Here is a 21,139-nt window from a genome sequence, read left to right as displayed (position 1 = left end):
GGCGGTGCTGCTGAGTTGTTACATTTTCTCTGTGCAGAGACAAAGTTACTATAAAGGAGGCAGCCCCAGCATCCCTTTAGATTTGCATTTTTTAAAAACTTCCTCTCCTTGCCCTGAATCTTCTCTGAATCTGTCTATTAGTCTTTCTAAACAATCTAATTAATTGACACAGCTTAGAAGAACTTCAAGAAATGTTACACATGCAGGCTTTCTGATGTGAAATTTATCTGAAAACAAGTACCCAAGGGGTTAAAAAACACAGCCTTGGTATTCTGGGATGCATTTTTTGTTCTGCTCTCACTGCAGCTGCCTGGGAGGTCTGTCCACATTAGCTTGCCTGTTATCCACTGGCTTATCTCCTTTTCTAAACAGTCGGTATTCTCTGTTCCCATTCCGCCTGCTCCAATCTTTATGAATTGACATGTAGTGATGTGTTGAGATAATCACAGCATAAGGCGGTAATTTCCCGCAATGCTCAGGAATTGTAGCTTTTCATGCGGAAACAGCTTTTATGAATGGACACTTTGCTTAATGGTAGGGAAAGTCAGCTGTTTTGAGCATTACCGCATGCAGGAATGCTTTGTGAATAGAGGCCAATGTGTAGTATGTACTGGTAATGTATAATTGGAAGAGTAATAATATTAATTTAATACTCACAAACCAGGGTTACCAATTAGGCAACCACTATCAAAGCAGGTTCGGGAGAGTGTCCTGACTCCACTCAGGATCAAAAAGTCGCTCTCTGTAGTAGTAGAAGGAAGGGTACAACCCTCCAGCAAGGGTGGACTTGATATAGATAATAGGATAACAGCGGCGCCAACAGGATAAAAAAAAAAAAACACTAAAAGAACTTAAAAATCCATCTTGGTAATAGAGGAGGAAGTGGTGGATTCACCTCCTCCAAGCAGAATACACAACTGTGGATTTTCAGTTAAAATAATTTTATTGGATTCTCCAAATAAAGTGCAACGCGTTTCGCGGGGTACAAACTCGCTTCATCAGGCAATAACGGATAGGAGAAAATAGCATCTGCCAGTATCATCAATGCTGAGCGCCTCTGTTAGACCTATGCTGGACAAGGCCAATGTCAGGTAGTCCTACAGGATTAGAAAGGGATGAAGCTTGTTTCTGCCTCCCTGAACATGTTCAAATCCCATAAATCTGCTTGATCTACTACATGTTCTTATAGTTCCTCCTATGTCACATGGCACAGGATTTGCCCATTCAGCAGCTGACTCTAGAAGGAAGAGGAAGCAAGCTTCACCGCAATAGCAAACACATCTCACCCATGAAGCCGGCATCCTCCCCACCGACTTTGTTTCTCTACAAGCTTTATATTCACTTATTATCCTTACTGCTGATAAAATTTGCCTTGCTAAAAGGACACCCGAGGTGACATGTGACATGATGAGATAGGCATGGGTATGTACAGTGCCAAGGACACAAATAACTAGGCTGTGTTCCTTGTATTTGTTTCTCTGCAGAGCTAAACATCAGGAATGTAAGTGTCTGAGTCAGGACTGGGTCAGACTACAGTGTGACCCTCACTGATAAGAAATTACAACTATAAAACAGTTTCCTAGCAGAAAATGGCTTCTGAGAGCAGGAAAGAGATAAAAAGGGTCAACAGTTCATAGATTTTAGCTCTGGCATACTTCAATTAAAGTGAACATCCGGACTAAAAATCGACTCAGCAGCACTGAAAAGGCATTGTGTTTCTTTAACTGTTTCACAGCATCAGAACTTTGTTTCTCTTATACAAGCCTCATTTTTAGCTGCACAGCAGAAAACTGCCCGGGCTTTTTTCCCCTGATGCTGTGCAAAGCATGATGGGATTTCTGATTTTTTTTTTTTTACATTTTGAATCTGATTTGAAGCCTAGCGCACAGCTGGGAGGGGTGATCAGGACATAGGATAGTTGGAACTGTGTCTCCTGCTCGTCACCTCCTTTCAACCAAAAAGATGGCTGCCCCCATGACAAAGATGGCAGCCCCCATGAATCACAAACATTTGCCTGTTCTTTTAAAACAGGGTGGGTAAGAGATTATATTACCTATCTATTCTAATTAACATAACTAATGTAACTTGATGACAGTATGTTTGTTTAGGCTGAAGTTCCCCTTTAATGTAATTCCTGCCAGGGTGTAGATTTCAATCATCCTCACTGCACGGTCTCGTCGCTCTTGCAGTTTCCGCCGCCGCTCGGGTTGCTCACTCTGCTGTCATGCTGACAGCAGAGATTCCGCATATCGGTCAGGAGCAGATTTAATTGGCTCTTGACACCCCCCCCCCGCCCGATTGCGGATAGCCAATCACTGTACAAAAAAGGGCAAGGACGGCTCTGGTCTTAAAGTGGATCCGAGATAAACTTTTACTCATTGCATAATTGTGTTCCTTTCATATAGTTTATAGGGCATTCCTCAAGCCAAATAGTTTTTTGTTGTTTTAATACTCTAATTCCCTATAAACTAAACAAGCCTCGCCCACACCTTCTCCAGAGTGCCTTGGCACTCTCAGACTCATGTAGCAAGGGCTTATGGGAGCTCAGTGTGGGCAGGAGGTGGTTACTAGCCAGATATTTCAGAGGCAGAGGAGAGGGGAGTGAAGTTTTCACAGGCTGAGGGCTGGAGATGCAGCGCAGCTTGCCTGTGTGTGACAAACTGAACATGGCAGCTCTCATTGTATAACAGGAAGAAAATCATAAACAGTTGAAGCGGTTTGCAGCTAGATTTGCTGTGTAAACTATCTAAACTTTAGATAAGATATATAGACAAGTAACTTGTTCTAGTTACTTTTTCATCTTGGATCCACTTTAACAGCTGTGGCACGATGGAGAAAATTCCATTTGTCTCAGAATTCCGAAACGGCAATAAACCAGATCTACACCGACTTAGGTAGCATTTTTATTTTTTATTAAATCTTCCCATTTCTCTGTACAGAAAAAAAATGCACATTATTCCGGTAACATTTCATTATGACACAGCATGGACAGAAATGATCTATACACAGAGCAAAACAATGTACAAAAGAAAAAGAAGGTTGTACTGGGTATGTACGGATAGGACGATTAGGGAAACATGGAAGTCTACAACGGTGGTTGTTCGCTGTGTGTGATCGGGGCTCTGCTCCAGTGTATAATGCACGACCATACCGGGGCCGGCACAGCGGCTGGATGTCGGGGGGAAGGGAGGGAGAGCAAGGAGTGTGGTCAGCGGTTGCCGTCCGGTCTGTAGACTGCAGTTAGTGGAGAGGGGTGGGGGAGGAGAGGGGGGAGGCTGGAGTTTCTGCTTATTTTTTTCTGCTGCGCTTTCATAATCGGGAATATTCCTTGAATCTGATAAAAAAAAAAACAAAAGATACAAATAAACAAACAAAAACAACATTCGGTGAAAAGATTCACACCGTCAGGTTTCACGGTTGGTTTGATGCACCGGATGATTGCAAGTTCTTCAGCCAAAGAATTAACCACCACACAAAGCAACAATTTTTTAAAGTCCACACCCGATCAGCCTGCATGATTTATATGGGAGGGGGGAAAAAAACAAAACAATCACATAACCAACAATTCACACGAGCCAGAGAGAATTAAGATCTCCATGATACCATGATTAAACCGAAGAATAAAAAGATATTTTCTGATCAAAGTCAAGTCATCCACGCCATCAGTCGCTGACGGGGGCCGCCGTCTGCTTTTACACTAATGCAAAGGTTAAAAAAAAAAAAACTGTGGACAGGGCCACCGATAGCAGCACGTCTGTAATGCCAGGAAGGTTTCTATGTTGGTGGAAATGGAATGTCTTGGTAAGAATTCCTGATATTTTTATAAGGGAGCTTCAAGACCCCCTAAAAGGAATCTAGACTATGGTGGAAGACGAGGGGAGGGAGGTTGGGGGTGTTTACACGCTGAAGGGTTTAATTTTGGAAAAGGAGAGCCCATTTCTCTGTAATGAATGAGAGCATAACAGCCTAATGCTCAGGTTTCTGATCTCAGCATTGTGGGGTCCTACATGTGCTCTCCTCTGGCCAATATTCACATCATTAACTCAACAAGACGTGTGTTGGCTTCGTGTTTTGGGAGGTGGAGCCAGAGCATATGTAACAACGAGAGCCCAGGGATTCTCTTACTGTTGTGCTTCCTGTGGGTGGGGCACAAACAGCGCCAGTAAGACACTTACTGGGGCGCAGGAAATATTGCTCAGCATCCAGTCGTAACCGTTGGCTGCTGGGTACAGTAGTGCAAAATGGAGATCGCGAGCGAGAACCACCCTTGGCCACATGTTTCCTCTCAGCAGCAAAGGGGATACTTGTGGCCCATCCATCCACCTGGAAAACCGCAGTGTGGGGGGACCCCAGGAGGCTCTCAGCTGTTGGGCGTCATGAATGATCAGTCTCTGAACCAATCAGAAAGCTGAACTACAGGCTCAAGCAAAATAGATAAATAGACATTTCACAATGGGTGAGCAGAGGCATAAACACAATTTAAAGACAAAGTTAAGCAAAGTGGATGCTTTAAGGGCACAACCCGGGTCAGGAGAAACCGCCGGAGATTCGGGTTATCGGACTCCTCTTGCTATCGCAGCGGCGGCCTTTTCCATTAATACTTTCTGTGGAACCGGAAGCTGAGGGTTGCGCCATTAAAACCGCTCCACGGCGGCTGGAAAGCAATAGAAACGTTTGCGCCTCTGGGCGTCCCGGGAGAGGAAGGGCAGAGTTTGTGTTCAGAGTTTTGGCAGGACAGGAGCCCAGCGGTTTGCACAAATCCCTCTGCAGACATCCGGGCTCAGACAGCATCGCAAAAGTGCTCAATCTCCCAATCCCTTCCACATCTCGCCGTGGGTTATGCAAAAGTGGCTGAGGCACAGCTTCCAACTCAAGGAGGCATACCACTAAAATAACCCCTATCCCACCCCTTCTTCCATCCCCCCCATTTACCCTCCCCCTCCACCCCACCCTCCGCCAAAAAATAAAATAAAATCAAGTCCACATAAAGCAACACGGCACAGGAGAGAAGGGAGCTGTGCAGCAAGAGAAGGGAGCTGTGCAGCAAGAGAAGGCCTGAAGTCTCTGGAGAGGAACAGAAGGAGCAGATGAAGCAGAGGATCATGGGAGGCCATTTCATCCGGTGCTCCCTCCAGGTTCCACAGCGCTGGAAGGAGCGAAGGAGGAGGAGTAAGATGGGATTTGGGCTGCGTGGGAGCGCTGCAGACGTGGTGGCAGGCCTGCCCTCCCTCCCCAGAACTCCCTGCTTCTCAGAGCTCTTGCTGAAGGGTTGTACAAGGGGCTCCGCTGCTCTACCTGTCCTTCATCTCTCGTGTCACTCTCTTGGTGATGCGGCCGCATAGGAGGCCTCCGAAGAAAAGAACGCACACGCCGACCATGATGACGGACAAGATGTAATTCTTGGACGGGGAGCTCATCACTTGCATCGCCAGGTCTGAAAATCCATCAGCCGGAGCCACCTGGGGGGAAAGATAACTGGTTACTTATTTTATTTATTTATTTAAGTATTTATATGGTGCCGACATATTACACAACACTGTACAGAGTATATATTGTTTTGTTACTAAGTGTCCCTTAGACGGGCTCACAATCTAGTCCCTATCATAGTCACATGTATGCGTGTAGTTTCATTTATTGCATGTATCGTAGTCTAGGTCCAATTTAGGCAGATGCCAATTAACTTATCTGTATGTTTTTTGATGTGGGAGGAAACCAGAATGTCTGGAGGAAACCCACACAGACATGGGGAGAACATACAGGGCCGGATTTATCAAAGCATTACCGACAGTTTTTTTTATCCTTAAACAGTTCTAACCAGCAGGGGATAATAAGATCCTTAAATCCTACTTAATAGTGACCGTTTTGTGTGAATTTCTAGAACTGCACTACAGTTAAGAAAAGTGCTAATCCATTCCTAAACTGCTGCAGATTAAGAAGTGCTTAATAGCAGTTCTACAGATTGTGCAGCAGTGCAGGCTAGGCATGATTTGTGAAGGGCTCCTCCCCCTGCTGCCAGGTGTCCTGTGAAGCTATTCTCTGCTTAACCCTTCCAGTGCTGGGTATTGATGAAATACAGCAGATGTATGGTTACCTCAGCAACAGAAATTTCCCTCACACACTGCACTGAGAGACCTTTCTAAATCCTCCAATTCCACAACAGTTTTAGAAGGAATCTGCACTATCTAGTTATTTCTTAAAATGTCCGAGACAGTTCTGCACGGATTTCTAAAAACCTACCAATATTTTGTCTCAGACACTCTTGATAAATGTCGCCCACAAACTCCTTGCAGATGTTTACCTGGCTGGGATTTGAACTGAGGACCCAGCGCTGCAAGACGAGAGTGCTAACCACTACGCCAGTGGTGCCCAACTCCAGCCCTCGAGGGCCATATCCATGCCAGAGTTTAGGATGGACAGAGAAATAGCAAAAGTGTTCTGCTTGGGGATCCACACCTTTCCTAATTCAGTCCCATGAATAAAATTGAGCTGTGCCAAAAATGTGTGAGGATCTTGGCCCTTGAGGACTGGAGTTGGGCATGCCTGCACTACGCCATCGCGCTGCACTGCTTCTCACTGAAGACGTTGACATTCTGAGACTCATCTGTGAGGTTAGTCATGGAGTGAGAGATTCTCGTACCAAAACCAGTCTATGGGGCCCCATCCACTACCCGGCTTTACCACATATTACAGCACTCTGCATAGCATAGCGTTCCATTAGCGCTTCCTGGTCAAACCAGGAAGCGCTGAGCTCTATTTGGCCACCTAAACCGGAAGTAGGTGGATTTTCTTGGCGTGGACACGCCGAACGCCTTCCTTAGAGGCCATTTAAGCCTGCAAGTATCAGAGCCTGCTTTCCAGCCTCCGCAGAAGCACAATTTCGCACAAAACGGCTGTCAGGCGATCAGTGCCCGGCTCCCACACCTCTCAGCACTGGTATGTCCACTTATATTGCCTAGCTGTATTGCACGCATGTTTATGGACTATGCCTCACTCTTGGAAATAAATGCATATTGCAGTGCCGATCCTTCCTCCTTTTTTGACTTTTGTGCAAGAGTTCAGGTCCACTTTAAAACACTCAGACACAAGGAAAACATAACAGAAATTAACCTTGTATGTATTTAGAGAGTTTAGCCCAGAGGTGCCCACACTTTCGCCTTGTGAGCTACTTTAAAACATTAGCAAGTTAAAATTATCTACCCATGTACAATTTTAGGAGCACAATTGCATATACAGAATGGAGAATGTAGTGGAGTCGGGATCTACTATGTAGGCCTTCACGATCTACTGGTAGATCGCGATCTACCTAATGGGCACCTCTGGTTTAGCCTGTCTAATTCCCCATCATCTGTGTGTAATCACTAGTTGTAATTTGATCCTTTCCCTGTGTCACATGACTGCCTATGGCAGATAAGCTCATTTGAAAGCACAGGCTGTAAACAATATGTCTCCTTCCATGAATCAGGAAGTAGAAACTGTGCAGATTGTTTTTTAGGATTTGTATCAGCTGTAACAGACATTTAAAAAAAAAAATTATGCTTTTTGATTTTTTTTTTTACTGTCTTTTGGATACGTCCTTAAATACATTTGTTAAACGATACCTTAGGATAATTTGTACGGGACTTGAACTTTTACATTTAGAAGCGCCCCCTTTCTTCTCTGCACAGTTAAAGGAGCACTATCCTGAAACATTGAAACATTTTAAATGTGCACACATACTGTACTTATAAGTACATTTCTCACCAAAGTAAAACGCAATGCAAATCCCCCTTTTCCTATGTTCCTGTCACATATAGTAGGCAGTACAGATCTGACAGGCTTTGGACTAGTCCATCTCCTCATGGGGGATTCTCAGTATCCCCTATATTATTTACAAAAGCATTCACTGGAAAGGATCTATACAAAGAGGCTGTCCACACCCCCAATTTCTTTGCACGCTATTTTGGCAGTTGGACTGAGCAACTGCGGTTTAGTAAGTACTTTTGAAAATAAAGAAAACCCAGAAAATCCCCCATGAAGTGATGGGTTAGTCCAAAACATGCCAGATTTTCACTTGCTACTATAAGTGAGAGAGAGGTAGGAAGAGTCATTTATAGTTCATTGCACTGTAAAACAAATGTACGTTTTATTGATACGTAGTTTAGATTTTACTATATTTTGCGATAGTTGTCCTTTGATAGATGTTGTTTGGGGTGCAGGTAAATCATCCAGACTTGATTTTGGAATTTCAGTTGAAGTGCATTTTACTGGCCTAATTCGAAGCAGCATTTAGACCCACAAGCCCCTCCCCCCTGCATAAACAAGAGCGCAGGAAGTGAGGTCATAACTCCCTTCCTGCACGGGCATGACTTGCTCAGCAGCGTGCAATAAAGCTTTACCTTGGCTGCATAGCTCCACATGTCTAGCCGGTCCTGCAGCCTCTTCTTACACTCCGGCTGCAACCGCACCATCTTGTCTTGTAGCGCTTCAATCAGGCAGGACATCTCTGCGGCAAAGAGAACACAGAAACAGGAAGCCGGATTACTACCCTTCAGCAAGATGTGGACTTTACAGGTAAGTCAACGCCTGACCAGTATTTTCATTCTACCGGTAATTATAGCTTAAAGGATACCCGAGGTGACATGTGACACGATTAGATAGACATGTGTATGTATAGTGCCTAGCACACAAATAACTATGCTGTGTTCCTTTTTTTCTTTCTCTGCCTGCAAAAGTTAAACATCAGGTATGCAAGTGACAGTTTCTGTCTAGGTCATGCTGAGTCAGACTATAGTATAACCCTCACTGATAAGTAATTGCAGCCATAAAACACTTTCCTGTCAGTAAATGGCTTCTGAGAGCAGGAAAGAGATAAAAAGGGTCAATTTATAGATTTGAGCTCTGGCATATTTCAGTGAAGGTGTCATTAAGCAGAGACAATGAAAAACTTAAAAACTAGATTTAAATATAAAATAAAACTGGGGGATATCTAAAAAAGTAATTTTTAGGAGAAGCAGGATAGATACAATCGTTTATTTCATTAGGTTCATTTTCACCTGGGATGTCCTTTAACCACTTAATGACAAGCTGACTTATAAAAACGTCCTGCTAGAGCCTCATCATGGCTCCAGGACGTTTGTATAAGTCAGAGGGTGGTGCTGCCGCTGCGCGCGCTCCCGCCCTAGGGGCATAATTAAAATCTTGTGATAACCAGGACAAATGTGCAGATAAAATGTGTGGGTTTTATGTACAGTAGCAGTTTTATATCAAAACTTTAGGGGATGGAATTGGAGAAATTGTGTACTTCCATTTTTTCCTTGTTTTTACCTTTAAAATGCATAGAAAATAAAGTAATTACTGAAAACAAATATCAACCCCAAAAAGCCCAATTGGTGGTGAAAAGAAAAAGATATAGATTTCATTGTGATTAGTAGTGATTAAACTATTGGCAAATGAAAGGGATGAGCACTGAAAGGTGAAAATCTCTCTTGTCCGTAGCCTTGGGGTGAAGTGGTTAAAGCAGCACTGGGCAAACTATGGCTCGCTGGATCTCCAACCCATTGACAGGTGGACAGATTCCTCTCCCTCCCTGCAGTGTTGCGATTCCTGGGTGGCGTCTCCATGGCAACAGAACGTCATGTGACGTGGCACATTCCGACGTCTTTTCACGAGGCAGATTCCTGTGAGATTTCGTGCTGAAATTGATCGGGAATCAGCCTGCGGTATGTGGGCAGCCAACAGATCTCTCTCTAATCAAGATTGATCAGAGAAAGATTTATTACTTTGTCGAATCTGCCATCATCGCTAGATGTATGGGCACCATTAAAGTGAACCCTCAGACTAAAAATCTACTCAGCAGAACGGAAAAGGCTTGGTGTTTAACAGCTTCACAGCATCAGAACGTTTTTTACCCAAGCCTCATTTTTAGCTGCACAGAAGTTAAGGCTCCGCCCAATCAAAGAAATCTGCCCGGGCATTTTTCACCTGATGCTGTGCAGAGCATGATGGGATTTCTGATGATGATGTTCTCGTTGCCTAGCTACTGGGAGGGGTGATCAGGACACAGGACAGTTGTAACTGTGTCATGCTCTCTGTCACCTCCTTTCAACCAAAAAGATGGCTGCCCCATGACAAAGAAGGCTGCCCCATGAAATCACAAACATTTGCCTGTTCTTTTAACCTGCTGAGCGGTCTGGACGAGCTCAGCTCGTCCAGTACCACCGGAGCCTGCCGCTCAGGCCCTGCTGGGCCGATTTGGCTCAAATAAAAAGCAGCACACGCAGCCGGCACTTTGCCAGCCGCGTGTGCTGCCTGATCGCCGCTGCAGTGCGGCGATCCGCCGCATGCAGCAGCGAAAGAGGGTCCCCCCAGCCGCCTGAGCCCAGCGTAGCCGGAACAAAAAGTTCCGGCCAGCGCTAAGGGCTGGATCGGAGGCGGCTGACGTCCATGACGTCACTCCGCTCGTCGCCATGGCGACGAGGTAAGCGAAACACGGAAGGCCGCTCACTGCGGCCTTCCGTGTTACTTCTGGCCGCCGGGGTCGATCGGAAGAACGCCTCCGGAGCGCCCTCTAGTGGGCTTTCATGCAGCCAACTCAGGAAATAGTTTTTTTTTTTATTAAAAAAAAACCCTCCCGCAGCCTCCCTGGCGATCTTAATAGAACGCCAGGCAGGTTAAAACAGGGTGGGTAAGAGATTATATTACCTATCTATTTTAATTAACATAACTAATGTAACTTAATGACAGTATGTTTGTTTAGGCTGGAGTTCCTCTTTAATGACAGTATGTTTGTTTAGGATGGAGTTACTCTAAGTTTTTGAGTTACATTAAGGGCTGGTTCAGACGGACGTTTGGAGGCGTCGCGTTCGTTGGCGTCGCGGCGGCAATGCGGTTGGGCTTTCAGCAGCGTTCGCATTGCGTTCGGATGCGGTCGCGTTTTTTCTTCCCCTAGGGGAACATTATTCGTAGCGGTTAACCGCCCCTGGAAGCAACATGTCACTTCCAGGGGCTCCTTGAACGCCAATGAAAATCAGGACCCAAACGCCGCGTTCGTGTAAACGCGCATAAAAGCTTGGTACAAACGCTCCCATTCACTTGAATGCGAGCGTTTTAACGCCAAGCCCCGAGCTCTGGCAGTAAACGCTGCACAAACGTCCGTCTGAACCAGCCCTAAACCTCTCCTCTCACTGCTATTCAGTCTGTATAAATTGACAATGAAGGAGTTTGCAGCTCGCTGGACCACAGCAGCACCCCAGGGAGAAGAGATGAGCAGCAGTTTGGGCTGATACTTACGGCGTCCTTTCCCCGGAGGAATGGCGGCACAGTGATGTTTTATGTCCAGCGCGCAGGCTGTGTGCAGCACGGGGTCCACAAATATGTCAGCTTTGCTCTCTTTCAGCATGTTCAGTACCTCCTGCAGAGGGAAAAAGGAGTCAGTTACCGGGTGGGAGTCATTTACCGGGCGCACATTGTAGGGCCTGACCCAAATCTTACAGCCAATCGGAAAACTCAAATAGGACATACACGTATTGTCAGCATGAATAAATAAATGGTTACGGATGCTCTATACCCAGCTGGCCAACTCGCCTAGTGGAAGAAACTCTCATTACAGCAATTCTTCATCACATTGTTAAAAAAATATAAAAAAAAACAGAGAGCCTGTAATGTAAATCTCTCTATTAACCACTTGATGACCACAGTGGTAAACCCTCCCTAAAGACCAGGCTAATTATTGCTAAAATAGGCCACTGCAGCTTAAAGGCCAAGCTGCAGGGCCACACAACACAGCACACGAGTACTTCCCTCTCCCCCCCCCCCCCCCCCAGAGCTCTCCGTTGGTGGGGTCTGATCACCCCCCAGTTTGTTTTTAATTAATATTTATGTTCGTTTTTTAAAATATTTTTTACAATTTTTTTTTTTTTTTTAAAGAAAACCCCTCCCTCTCCCCAGCCAGCCAATCATGCGATCGGCTGTCATAGGCTTCAGCTTATGAGAGCCGATCGCTCTTGTCCCCAGTACAGCGCTGCTGCTGATCGCAGCGCTGTACTACATGTAAAGACAGCAATTGGCGCTCGGAGATTGAAGGTGGGGCGGAGCTCCGCCCCCCGAGCAGGAGATGCGCACGATCTCCTGCAAAGTGCAGCCCCAGAACTCGACGCCAATTGGCGTTAGGCGGTCCCGGGGCTGCCGTCATGGTCACACCCATTGGCGTGAGGCGGTCTTAAAGTAGTTAAAGAATCTGAAGCCTAAAAAAATAGCTGTTTTTGCCTTGCAGTCGTCTTCAGCAACAATGCCATTGCTGAAACGCCACATTCCCGCGGCACAACGAGGTCTTAACCACCCCGAAATCCCCAGGGGAAGATGTGGGCTCCTTCCGGGTAGGGGCAAAGCTTTGCGCAGAAGCTCTGCCTCTACTCGCGTCAATCTACTCGGATCTCCGCCTCCTCCCGCCCCTCTCAGGTTTCTTTCACAGAGGGGTATGGAGAGGCGGCAATCAGTGCAGATCGACTGTACTGGAGGCAGAGCTACAGCCCAAAGCTCTACCTCCCTTGGGCAACAAAATATACGGCTTGGAAAGTCGTGAATTTTTGCCCAAGTGTTTTTGGGGGTTAAAAACCTTGTTGTGCCATGGAGATGCGACTTTTCAGCACTGGCATTACTGCTGAAGAGGATTTAAATGTAAAAACAACAATTTTTTTATGCTTCAGACTCTTTAATGCTACCAGATATGTGGGTGACAGTGGTAATAACTCAGCGACTTGCCCATAAATCAGAGGTCTGAAACGCTATCCTGTACATCGGCAAAAGCCGCAACTGCGTTTTCTAAAGTAACTGAAGGTGTGGCCACTACCACCTGTCGCCTCAGCCCACCCCCAGCTCAGCAGCTGTGGCCTAACAGGCTGCTCTACTGAGCTGGGGGCGGGCTGGTCACAGCTTCGGAAGATTTTGAATAAAAATGAAAGTGGCAGTCTTGCTGATGGAGAGGGGTGGTGTTTAAGACCTCTAATGATTTATCGGTGAGTTATTGCCACTGGTGCTCACCAATCCTGGCAGCTCTAACAGCTTGCAGAGACTGCCAAAACTCAACAAGAGGCTGGGGGTGTGACAGAGCAACTCCCGAAACTCCACAAGGGGCAGGGGGTGTGACAGAGCATGCAGACGCAGAGACTGCCGAAACTCCACCAGAGGCCGGGGTGTGACAGCACATGCAGACGCAGAGACTGCCGAAACTCCACCAGAGGCCGGGGTGTGACAGAGCATGCAGACGCAGAGACTGCCGAAACTCCACCAGAGGCCGGGGTGTGACAGAGCATGCAGACGCAGAGACTGCCGAAACTCCACAAGAGGCCAGGGGTGTGACAGAGCATGCAGACGCAGACACCGCCGAAACTCCACAAGAGGCCAGGGGGTGTGAGAGCATTCAGACGCAGAGACTGACGAAACTCCACAAGAGGCCCACAAGAGGCCAGGGGTGTGAGAGCATGCAGACGCAGAGACTGCTGAAACTCCACAAGAGGCAAGGGGTGTGTCAGAGCATGCAGACGCAGACACTGCCGAAACTCCACAAGAGGCCAGGGGGTGTAAGAGCATGCAGATGCAGAGACTGCCCAAACTCCACAAGAGGCCCACAAGAGGCCAGGGGTGTGACAGAGCATGCAGACGCAGAGACTGCCCAAACTCCACAAGAGGCCGGGGGTGTGTCAGAGCATGCAGACGCAGAGACTGCCCAAACTCCACAAGAGGCCCACAAGAGGCCAGGGGTGTGACAGACGCAGAGACTGCTGAAACTCCACAAGAGGCAAGGGGTGTGTCAGAGCATGCAGACGCAGACACTGCCGAAACTCCACAAGAGGCCAGGGGGTGTAAGAGCATGCAGATGCAGAGACTGCCCAAACTCCACAAGAGGCCCACAAGAGGCCAGGGGTGTGACAGAGCATGCAGACGCAGAGACTGCCCAAACTCCACAAGAGGCCGGGGGTGTGTCAGAGCATGCAGACGCAGACACTGCCGAAACTCCACAAGAGGCCGGGGGTGTGACAGAGCATGCAGATGCAGAGACTTCCGAAACTCCACAAGAGGCCGGGGGTGTGACAGACGCAGAGACTGCCGAAACTCCACAAGAGGCCGGGGGTGTGACAGAGCATGCAGACGCAGAGACTGCCCAAACTCCACAAGAGGCCGGGGGTGTGACAGAGCATGCAGACGCAGAGACTGCCGAAACTCCACAAGAGGCCAGGGGGTGTGACAGACGCAGAGACTTCCGAAACTCCACAAGAGGCCGGGGGTGTGACAGAGCATGCAGACGCAGAGACTGCCCAAACTCCACAAGAGGCCGGGGGTGTGACAGAGCATGCAGACGCAGAGACTGCCGAAAATCCACACGAGGCCGGGGGTGTGACAGACGCAGAGACTTCCGAAACTCCACAAGAGGCCGGGGGTGTGACAGATGCAGAGACTTCCGAAACTCCACAAGAGGCCGGGGGTGTGACAGACGCAGAGACTTCCGAAACTCCACAAGAGGCCGGGGGTGTGACAGATGCAGAGACTGCCGAAACTCCACAAGAGGCCGGGGGTGTGACAGACGCAGACACACAGAATGCCTCTTTTTAGAAGGAATCATTTCCATCGAGTTACTGCTTCCTATCCGGCAATATGGCATATACATTTATGCAGGGGCCTCAATGTATTATTTGGCTGTTCCCATATTGGCGCCCCTCCATACTGTCTTATAATCTTAACATTTTCATTTTCTTTGCCAAAACCAAAGGCCTGAAGTTATGTGATTTACAAAAGGTTTATCAAAGATTTGTGTGCGGTTTTCTTTTTAAATCTGTCTCATGCAGCAGCGGAGGGAAAAAAGAAAAGGGAATCTGGTTAAATTAGACTTCTCTAAAATGCAGGATTAGAGATTTCTTAGATTGCTGCTCACCTTTTTACAGCCGGGAGATTTGATCTTCAGAAGGCTCATCTTCAGACATTCCTCCACCTGCCCAGTGGGTTCCTGTGCTGCTGCCTCCTCTCCACAGAGGGTATTAATCTGTCAGTGGCAAAAGGGTTATTCTAAGGAGACCTTACAAGTCCATAAAGCCCATCATTTGTGTCATCTCATTACAAATGATCTCAGTTATACAGACTCAGCCACTAACTGCAGTCTCACATTTAACCTGGTCCCAAAATTTAGTAAGCAGGCAAACAAAGATAAGAGCTGTACAGGGGTACACAGGAGAGGGCTAAGCGGGCCGGCAGGGGCGCGGGCGCAGGGGGGCCGGCAGGGGCGCTGGCGCAGAGGGGTCGGGAAAAGAGGGGTCGGGAAAAGAGGGGTCGGGAAAAGAGGGGTCGGGAAAAGAGGGGTCGGGAAAAGAGGGGTCGGGAAAAGAGGGGTCGGGAAAAGAGGGGTCGGGAAAAGAGGGGTCGGGAAAAGAGGGGTCGGGAGGCACGCGGGAGCAGGGAGGTCGGCAGGCACAGATACAGCCATTGAACAAGCATGCAGAGACCACAGCAGGGTAACAGGAGCACAGGACACTGATTATCAGAAACACAGACTAAAATTCAAATAGCTCAATAAGTGCCCCATATTATCACTGCACTATATCTGCAGATCGGTGAAGCTCTATATTACCTCCTCAGAGCACTGAATCTGCAGCTGGGGATCGAGCCGGTAATCGAGGGCAGTTTCCTGAATTATGACGCGGATCTGATCCTCGCAGTCTGGGGAGAGGCGCTGTCGAAAAAAAGAAAAGCACCCCAAGAAATGTAAAATACTGTACATCAAACATGCAGAACAACCTCGCCTGTGAACATCTGAAAAAGTGGAACAAGGACCTGTTCACACTGACAGTGGAAAAGCATTGCGACTCCGTGCAATACAAGTGACCGCACATCTCTGACACTCCTCAATGCATATTGATGCATTCTCTACAGCGTTCAGCTTCGCGGCTAGTGTGACCGGGCGGAGTGTGTAAAATGCTATACAGCAATATGCTCTATAAACCACTAGATCAATCTGTATAGGAGTTTTCTATGGCTGTGATCACACATAAAACATGTACATTTTCGGTCCAGTCAGATTTGTATCAGTTTTCTATTGGTAAACACTGCAGGGGAATACGTAGCATTTACCGCAAAGGCATGCAAAATCGCATGGCAAATGTATCCTGCATTTACACTGTCAAACAGAACGCAACTGCAAGACACGCTCACAGGACCACAAATGCTGACTTGCTGCATTTTCTGCAACGCAAACCTTTGAGCACAAACTCGAATCGTAAGAAATGCTAGCCTATAGGAATGGAGAATGTGATGGTCAGGGTTGGCCGGGGCGATGAGAAAAGTGCCGGAAATACCGGCAGACGAGTAAGCGCTTGGTTGATGACACAAATGCAGGAGATGGTAACGACAGGTGTGAACGCATTCGGCGCATACTGAGCGGATGCGCTTACTGCACCGTTTCTGCATCTGCTGTGTTTGCAATGTAGTGTGAACCGGGCCTCAGGTGAAACTGATAGAAAACTGACAGGATTGGACTAGAAATCTACAGATTTATAAGTGAACCAAGCCTAAGGCCCGGTTCACATTGCCTTTTCGAGCCAAAAGGATCTGGTAAGCGGATCTGGTCTCTGCTTCACCGGATCCGGATGGCTCTATCCGTGGCCCGGTTCACATAGTGAAAACGGATCTGATGAATGATTGATCGGATCCGTTTTCATTCAGCAAGTACATACCTAGTCTTCTGCAGCAGCCGGCGGTACAGGCTTCCTCTTCTTCCGCTGTGACTACACAGCGCGTCATGTGACTAGTCACATGACACAGGTAGTCACATGACGCGGAAGACGACGGAAGCCTCTACCGCCGGCTGCTGCAGAAGATTAGGCATGTATAAACCCTCCCTAGCCCACCCGCCCGGCTGCTGCATCCTCCCCTCACCCTCCAGTCGCTAGATTCGCGTCGGCCCATGCCCCCATCCTCCGTGGAAAGGTCAGTTTCTTCACTAGTGTGAAGAAACATTCCGTTTCCCATTGCCCCCAATGCTGCTGCATTTTTGTCCGGATCCTAAGCAGAACGGTCCTGAAAAGTAGGGACTGCAGCAATTTTTAGGTCCGTGGACTGTATCCGTACCAACGTATCCGTACCAACGGACGCATGTGAATGGATCCATAGGTTAACATTGGATCCTTTTACATCCGTTCCATTTGTACAGTATACGTTCCGGTCCCGATCCGGAAAAACCGCTAATGTGAACCGGGCCTAAGGCCTGGAACCGGGCCTAAGGCCTGGAACCCACCAGGCACTCTATCCTAAGCACTGCATTAGCAAGAGCTTTTTCAAAGGAGGTGTAGTCAGTGATGTGCTCAGCATACACTGTACAATGTTGTGTATAATGTGTCAATGCAATAACTGCATAATAATAGACGTTTCTGGGCTTGGCAGGAGGGGGAAGATTCCCAGTCATCCAATCCACCCAGCTCCATCTACTGCAAACATCTAACTTCATTTCATTAAACTGGAAGCGAGAGGAACATGGAGACAGCTACTGTTAGATCTAAAGCCAGTTTCCAGGTTGCCATGGCGATTTCATTAACCTTCAGTACAGTACTGTGCTAGTGTTTTGGGCCAGTGGTGGAAAAAAATGCCGTAAAGTAAGAATGCTTCCACAGATATAAAGTGTTGGCGTTCCAACTCGGGAGACCTGAATCCTCCCGAACACTTCAGCCGCCGAAGCAGTGGTCAGGGTCACGGGGAGGTCACTTGCCGCTCACTCCGCGTTTCGCCTGACTCCGGGGCTTCCTCCCTCACGGATTTCCGAATTCAATTTACCGAATTGTAACCCCAACACTAGACTATGGCCTCAATTCACTAAGATCATGCTGGAGATAATAAGGCAAGAGAAAACTTACCTCCACATAAGAGAGTGTTATTTTATCTCTTCATTCCTTAAGTTACCTCCTCTGTAGTTATTTTACCTCCTCTGTAGTTATTTTACCTCCTCTGTAGTTATTTTACCTCCTCTGTAGTTATTTTACCTCCTCTGTAGTTATTTTACCTCCTCTGTAGTTATTTTACCTCCTCTGTAGTTATTTTACCTCCTCTGTAGTTATTTTACCTCCTCTGTAGTTATTTTACCTCCTCTGTAGTTATTTTACCTCCTCTGTAGTTATTTTCACATGCAGTTAATAAACAGCCTGTCTTTAACTCTGGAGTTATTTTAAGGATTGAAGAGTTAACTTAACCTCCTTAGCGGTAACCCCGTGTGTGACACGGGGTAAGCCGCCGGAGGGTGCCGCTCAGGCCCTGCTGGGCCGATTTTCATAATTTTTTTTTGCTGGACGCAGCTAGCACTTTGCTAGCTGCGCCAGCACCCCGATCGCCGCCGCCGCGCGCCCGATCGCCGCTATCCGGTGCGGCGCGCGCCCCCCCCCCCCCTGACCCCTGCGCTGCCTGGCCAATCAGTGCCAGGCAGCGCCAAGGGGTGGATCGGTTCTCCCAATGACGTCCCGACGTCGCTGACGTCATCCCGCCCCGTCGCCATCTCGTTTCCTGATCGCCTATCGCCGGAGGCGATCGGCGGGGCTGGGGGGATGCCGCTGAGCAGCGGCTATCATGTAGCGAGCCCTGGGCTCGCTACATGATTTAAAAAAAAAAATAAATAAAAAAAAACTGCTGCGCTGCCCCCTGGCGGTATTTTTCATACCGCCAAGGGGGTTAAAGACAGAAGAGTTAACTTTAGGTTTGCCTGAGGTAAAATGTTTCCTGAATACTACATGCCTTATCACCATGGTAACAACTCTAGAAAAGTTATTAAAGACAGGAGATAAGCTTAGTGAATTGAGGCCTATAAGTTATTATTATTCTCATTAGTTTACATAATGCAAGGAGCCCTAACAATCAAAACATAGATCAATTTCTGGTGTGACCATCCTTTGTCTCCTAGACTGCATTATTTGTATAGGTACACCGGCACAAAGTCAGGGATTTCTGTAAGATTATAGTCATACCATTAACCAATTGTACCAAACTGGCAGTAATGATCATTTTCATACGTAGCTTGAAAAGCAATCATATAATTGGAAAAGTAATATTATTAATTTAATACTCACAAACCAGGGTTACCAATTAGGCAACCTCTGTCAAAGCAGGTGGGGAGATTGTCCTGACCCCACTCAGGATTAAAAAGCCGCTCTCTGTAGTAGAAGGAAGGAAGGGTACAACCCTCCGCCAAGGGTGGACGCGATGTAGACAATAGGATAACAGAGGCGCCTACAGGATAAAAAAACCACTAAGGCCCCGTTCACACTTGCGGTTCGAGTCTGCAAGTGTCAAGGGGTCACAAAGAGACCGTACGGGTCTCTGCGGTGGCCACAAGTTGCGGATCCGGAATGTATCAGATCTGGCTACAATAAAGTAGCCGGAACTAGATACATTGCAGTGCCGGAAAGGCACCGCAAGCATGGGGGATACCGGCGTGTAGTCCGGGCCCCCCAAGTGGCATAGGACCGGTGCTGGAAGCATCCGGTCCTATTGCCAGTGTGATGAGAAACATCCGTTTCTCATTGCACAGCATGGCCGCATGTTCGGGTCAGGATCCGGCCCGGGTGCGTGGGCCGGATGACCGGACCCGAAAAATAGCGCATGTTGGAAAAGTGTCCGGAGTCCGGATTCGACCCGGCTCCGTTCTGTACGGAAGGGACGCATGTGAACGTCCGCATAGACTTTGCATTGCTATGCGGAACGTACGTTCCGTTTGTACAGTATACGGTCCGGATCAGATCAGGCGAATCCGGACAGCGAACGCTAATGTGAACCAGGCCTAAAAACTTAAAAACCCATCTTGGTAATAGAGGTAATGGTGGACTTACCTCCTCCAAGCAGAACATACTGTGGATTTTCAGTCAAAACAATTTTATTGGATAGTGGATACTCCAAAGTGCAACGCGTTTCGCGGGGTACAAACCCGCTTCATCAGGCAATAACAGGAGTAAATAGCATCTGCCAGGATCATCAACACTGAGCGCCTCTTAAAAAAAAACCTGAGTCAAGGTAAAAGTTGGCTTTTACTTGCCTGGGGCTTCTTCCAGCCCCCTGTAGTACGTTAGGTGGCTCTGTATACCCCGGTCCCCATTGTTCCACTGCCAGCCCTGTTAAGAGTCCTTTGCTGCCTACTGCACCTTCTTGATCATGCCCCACTGGCCAGGAGCGTTCCGCGCATGCACAGTTAGCTAGGACTTGTAACACTCTGACCATTTAAGGAGGCTGACAAATTAACAGAGGGGACAACATTTTTCCTTCTTCTCATGTTTACTTTAATACTGGGGAAAAAAAGTAGATGAACCCATCAAGCAATCAGGGAGGCATCTGAGAGGACTACCAATGTATTTTGCAGCAGGACAACGACCTCCAAACATACAGCCAACTTCCTTAAAATAAACGGAGCAGCTTCTGAGCTGCTTTGTCAAGTATATTGAAACAATCCTTTAACTCGGAGAGGTTAGTAAATGCTCTAAGCCCCCATACGTAAGGGTTTCTTCCAGCTGCAGATCTCAAAGATCAGCAAACTCATGATAATATTGTGTGGCCACGGCTGAGGAGGTGTAGTCCATCAATGTGACATCATCTCCAAACATGTAGCCACATTTTTGGACTACATCTCCCATCATACACTGTGGCGGTCAGGGCGATCCTACATCACCACGGGCTCAGTGATCTGTGGCATCTATGGCCTCTATGGCTGGGGGAGAGAAGATTGAGGAGCTCATACAGACCGGGCCGCAACAGCCCAGACCCTTGGTAAACCTCGCTTAGGCCTCAGGACCGTCCGCTGCGTTTCGCGTTTCAATGATAGTCAACGGAAAACGCAAACTACAGCTTTTTTTTAAAACGTTATTAAAACGTTTCACCACTGAAAATCCCCAGAAATAAAAAAAAAAAAACACATTTTCAGAGCTGTAAAACGCTTTGACAAACGCTGTGGAAAAGCTGTGTATTGGCGTTGAAAAGCATAAAAACGCCTTCAAAAAGCACCAAAACACTGACAACAAAAGGCAGCATTTTAGCTTTTTCGGTACTTATCCGTTACCTGGGCGCATCCTCTAGGTGGCGACAAAACTCCACAAGAGTTGCATCTTTCCCTACTATCAATGTCAGCCTGGAGGGGGAATAGTAATTAGCG

The 21,139-nt window shown here is 47.5% G+C and overlaps 1 protein-coding gene across 2 annotated transcripts in view; it reads right to left on the bottom strand.

The window, feature by feature from the left end:
* Positions 1 to 2,890: 2,890 nt before the first annotated feature.
* The window catches only part of GLG1 (golgi glycoprotein 1), a 154,513-nt gene continuing 136,264 nt past the window's right edge, over positions 2,891 to 21,139 (bottom strand). For both annotated transcript variants that reach the window (XM_068260805.1, XM_068260806.1), the window contains 6 exons: positions 15,596 to 15,697; positions 14,906 to 15,013; positions 11,269 to 11,389; positions 8,376 to 8,482; positions 5,296 to 5,459; positions 2,891 to 3,334 (listed from right to left, as the gene is read on the bottom strand). In XM_068260805.1, coding sequence (XP_068116906.1) covers positions 3,310 to 3,334; positions 5,296 to 5,459; positions 8,376 to 8,482; positions 11,269 to 11,389; positions 14,906 to 15,013; positions 15,596 to 15,697 — 627 coding nt within the window. In that variant the 3' untranslated portion in view covers positions 2,891 to 3,309. The remainder of the gene's footprint in view (positions 3,335 to 5,295; positions 5,460 to 8,375; positions 8,483 to 11,268; positions 11,390 to 14,905; positions 15,014 to 15,595; positions 15,698 to 21,139) is intronic.

The sequence above is a fragment of the Hyperolius riggenbachi genome, chromosome 11 (genome assembly GCF_040937935.1).
Source record: "Hyperolius riggenbachi isolate aHypRig1 chromosome 11, aHypRig1.pri, whole genome shotgun sequence".
Classification (NCBI taxonomy): domain Eukaryota; kingdom Metazoa; phylum Chordata; class Amphibia; order Anura; family Hyperoliidae; genus Hyperolius; species Hyperolius riggenbachi.
This window is presented reverse-complemented; position numbering and strand designations above follow the sequence as displayed.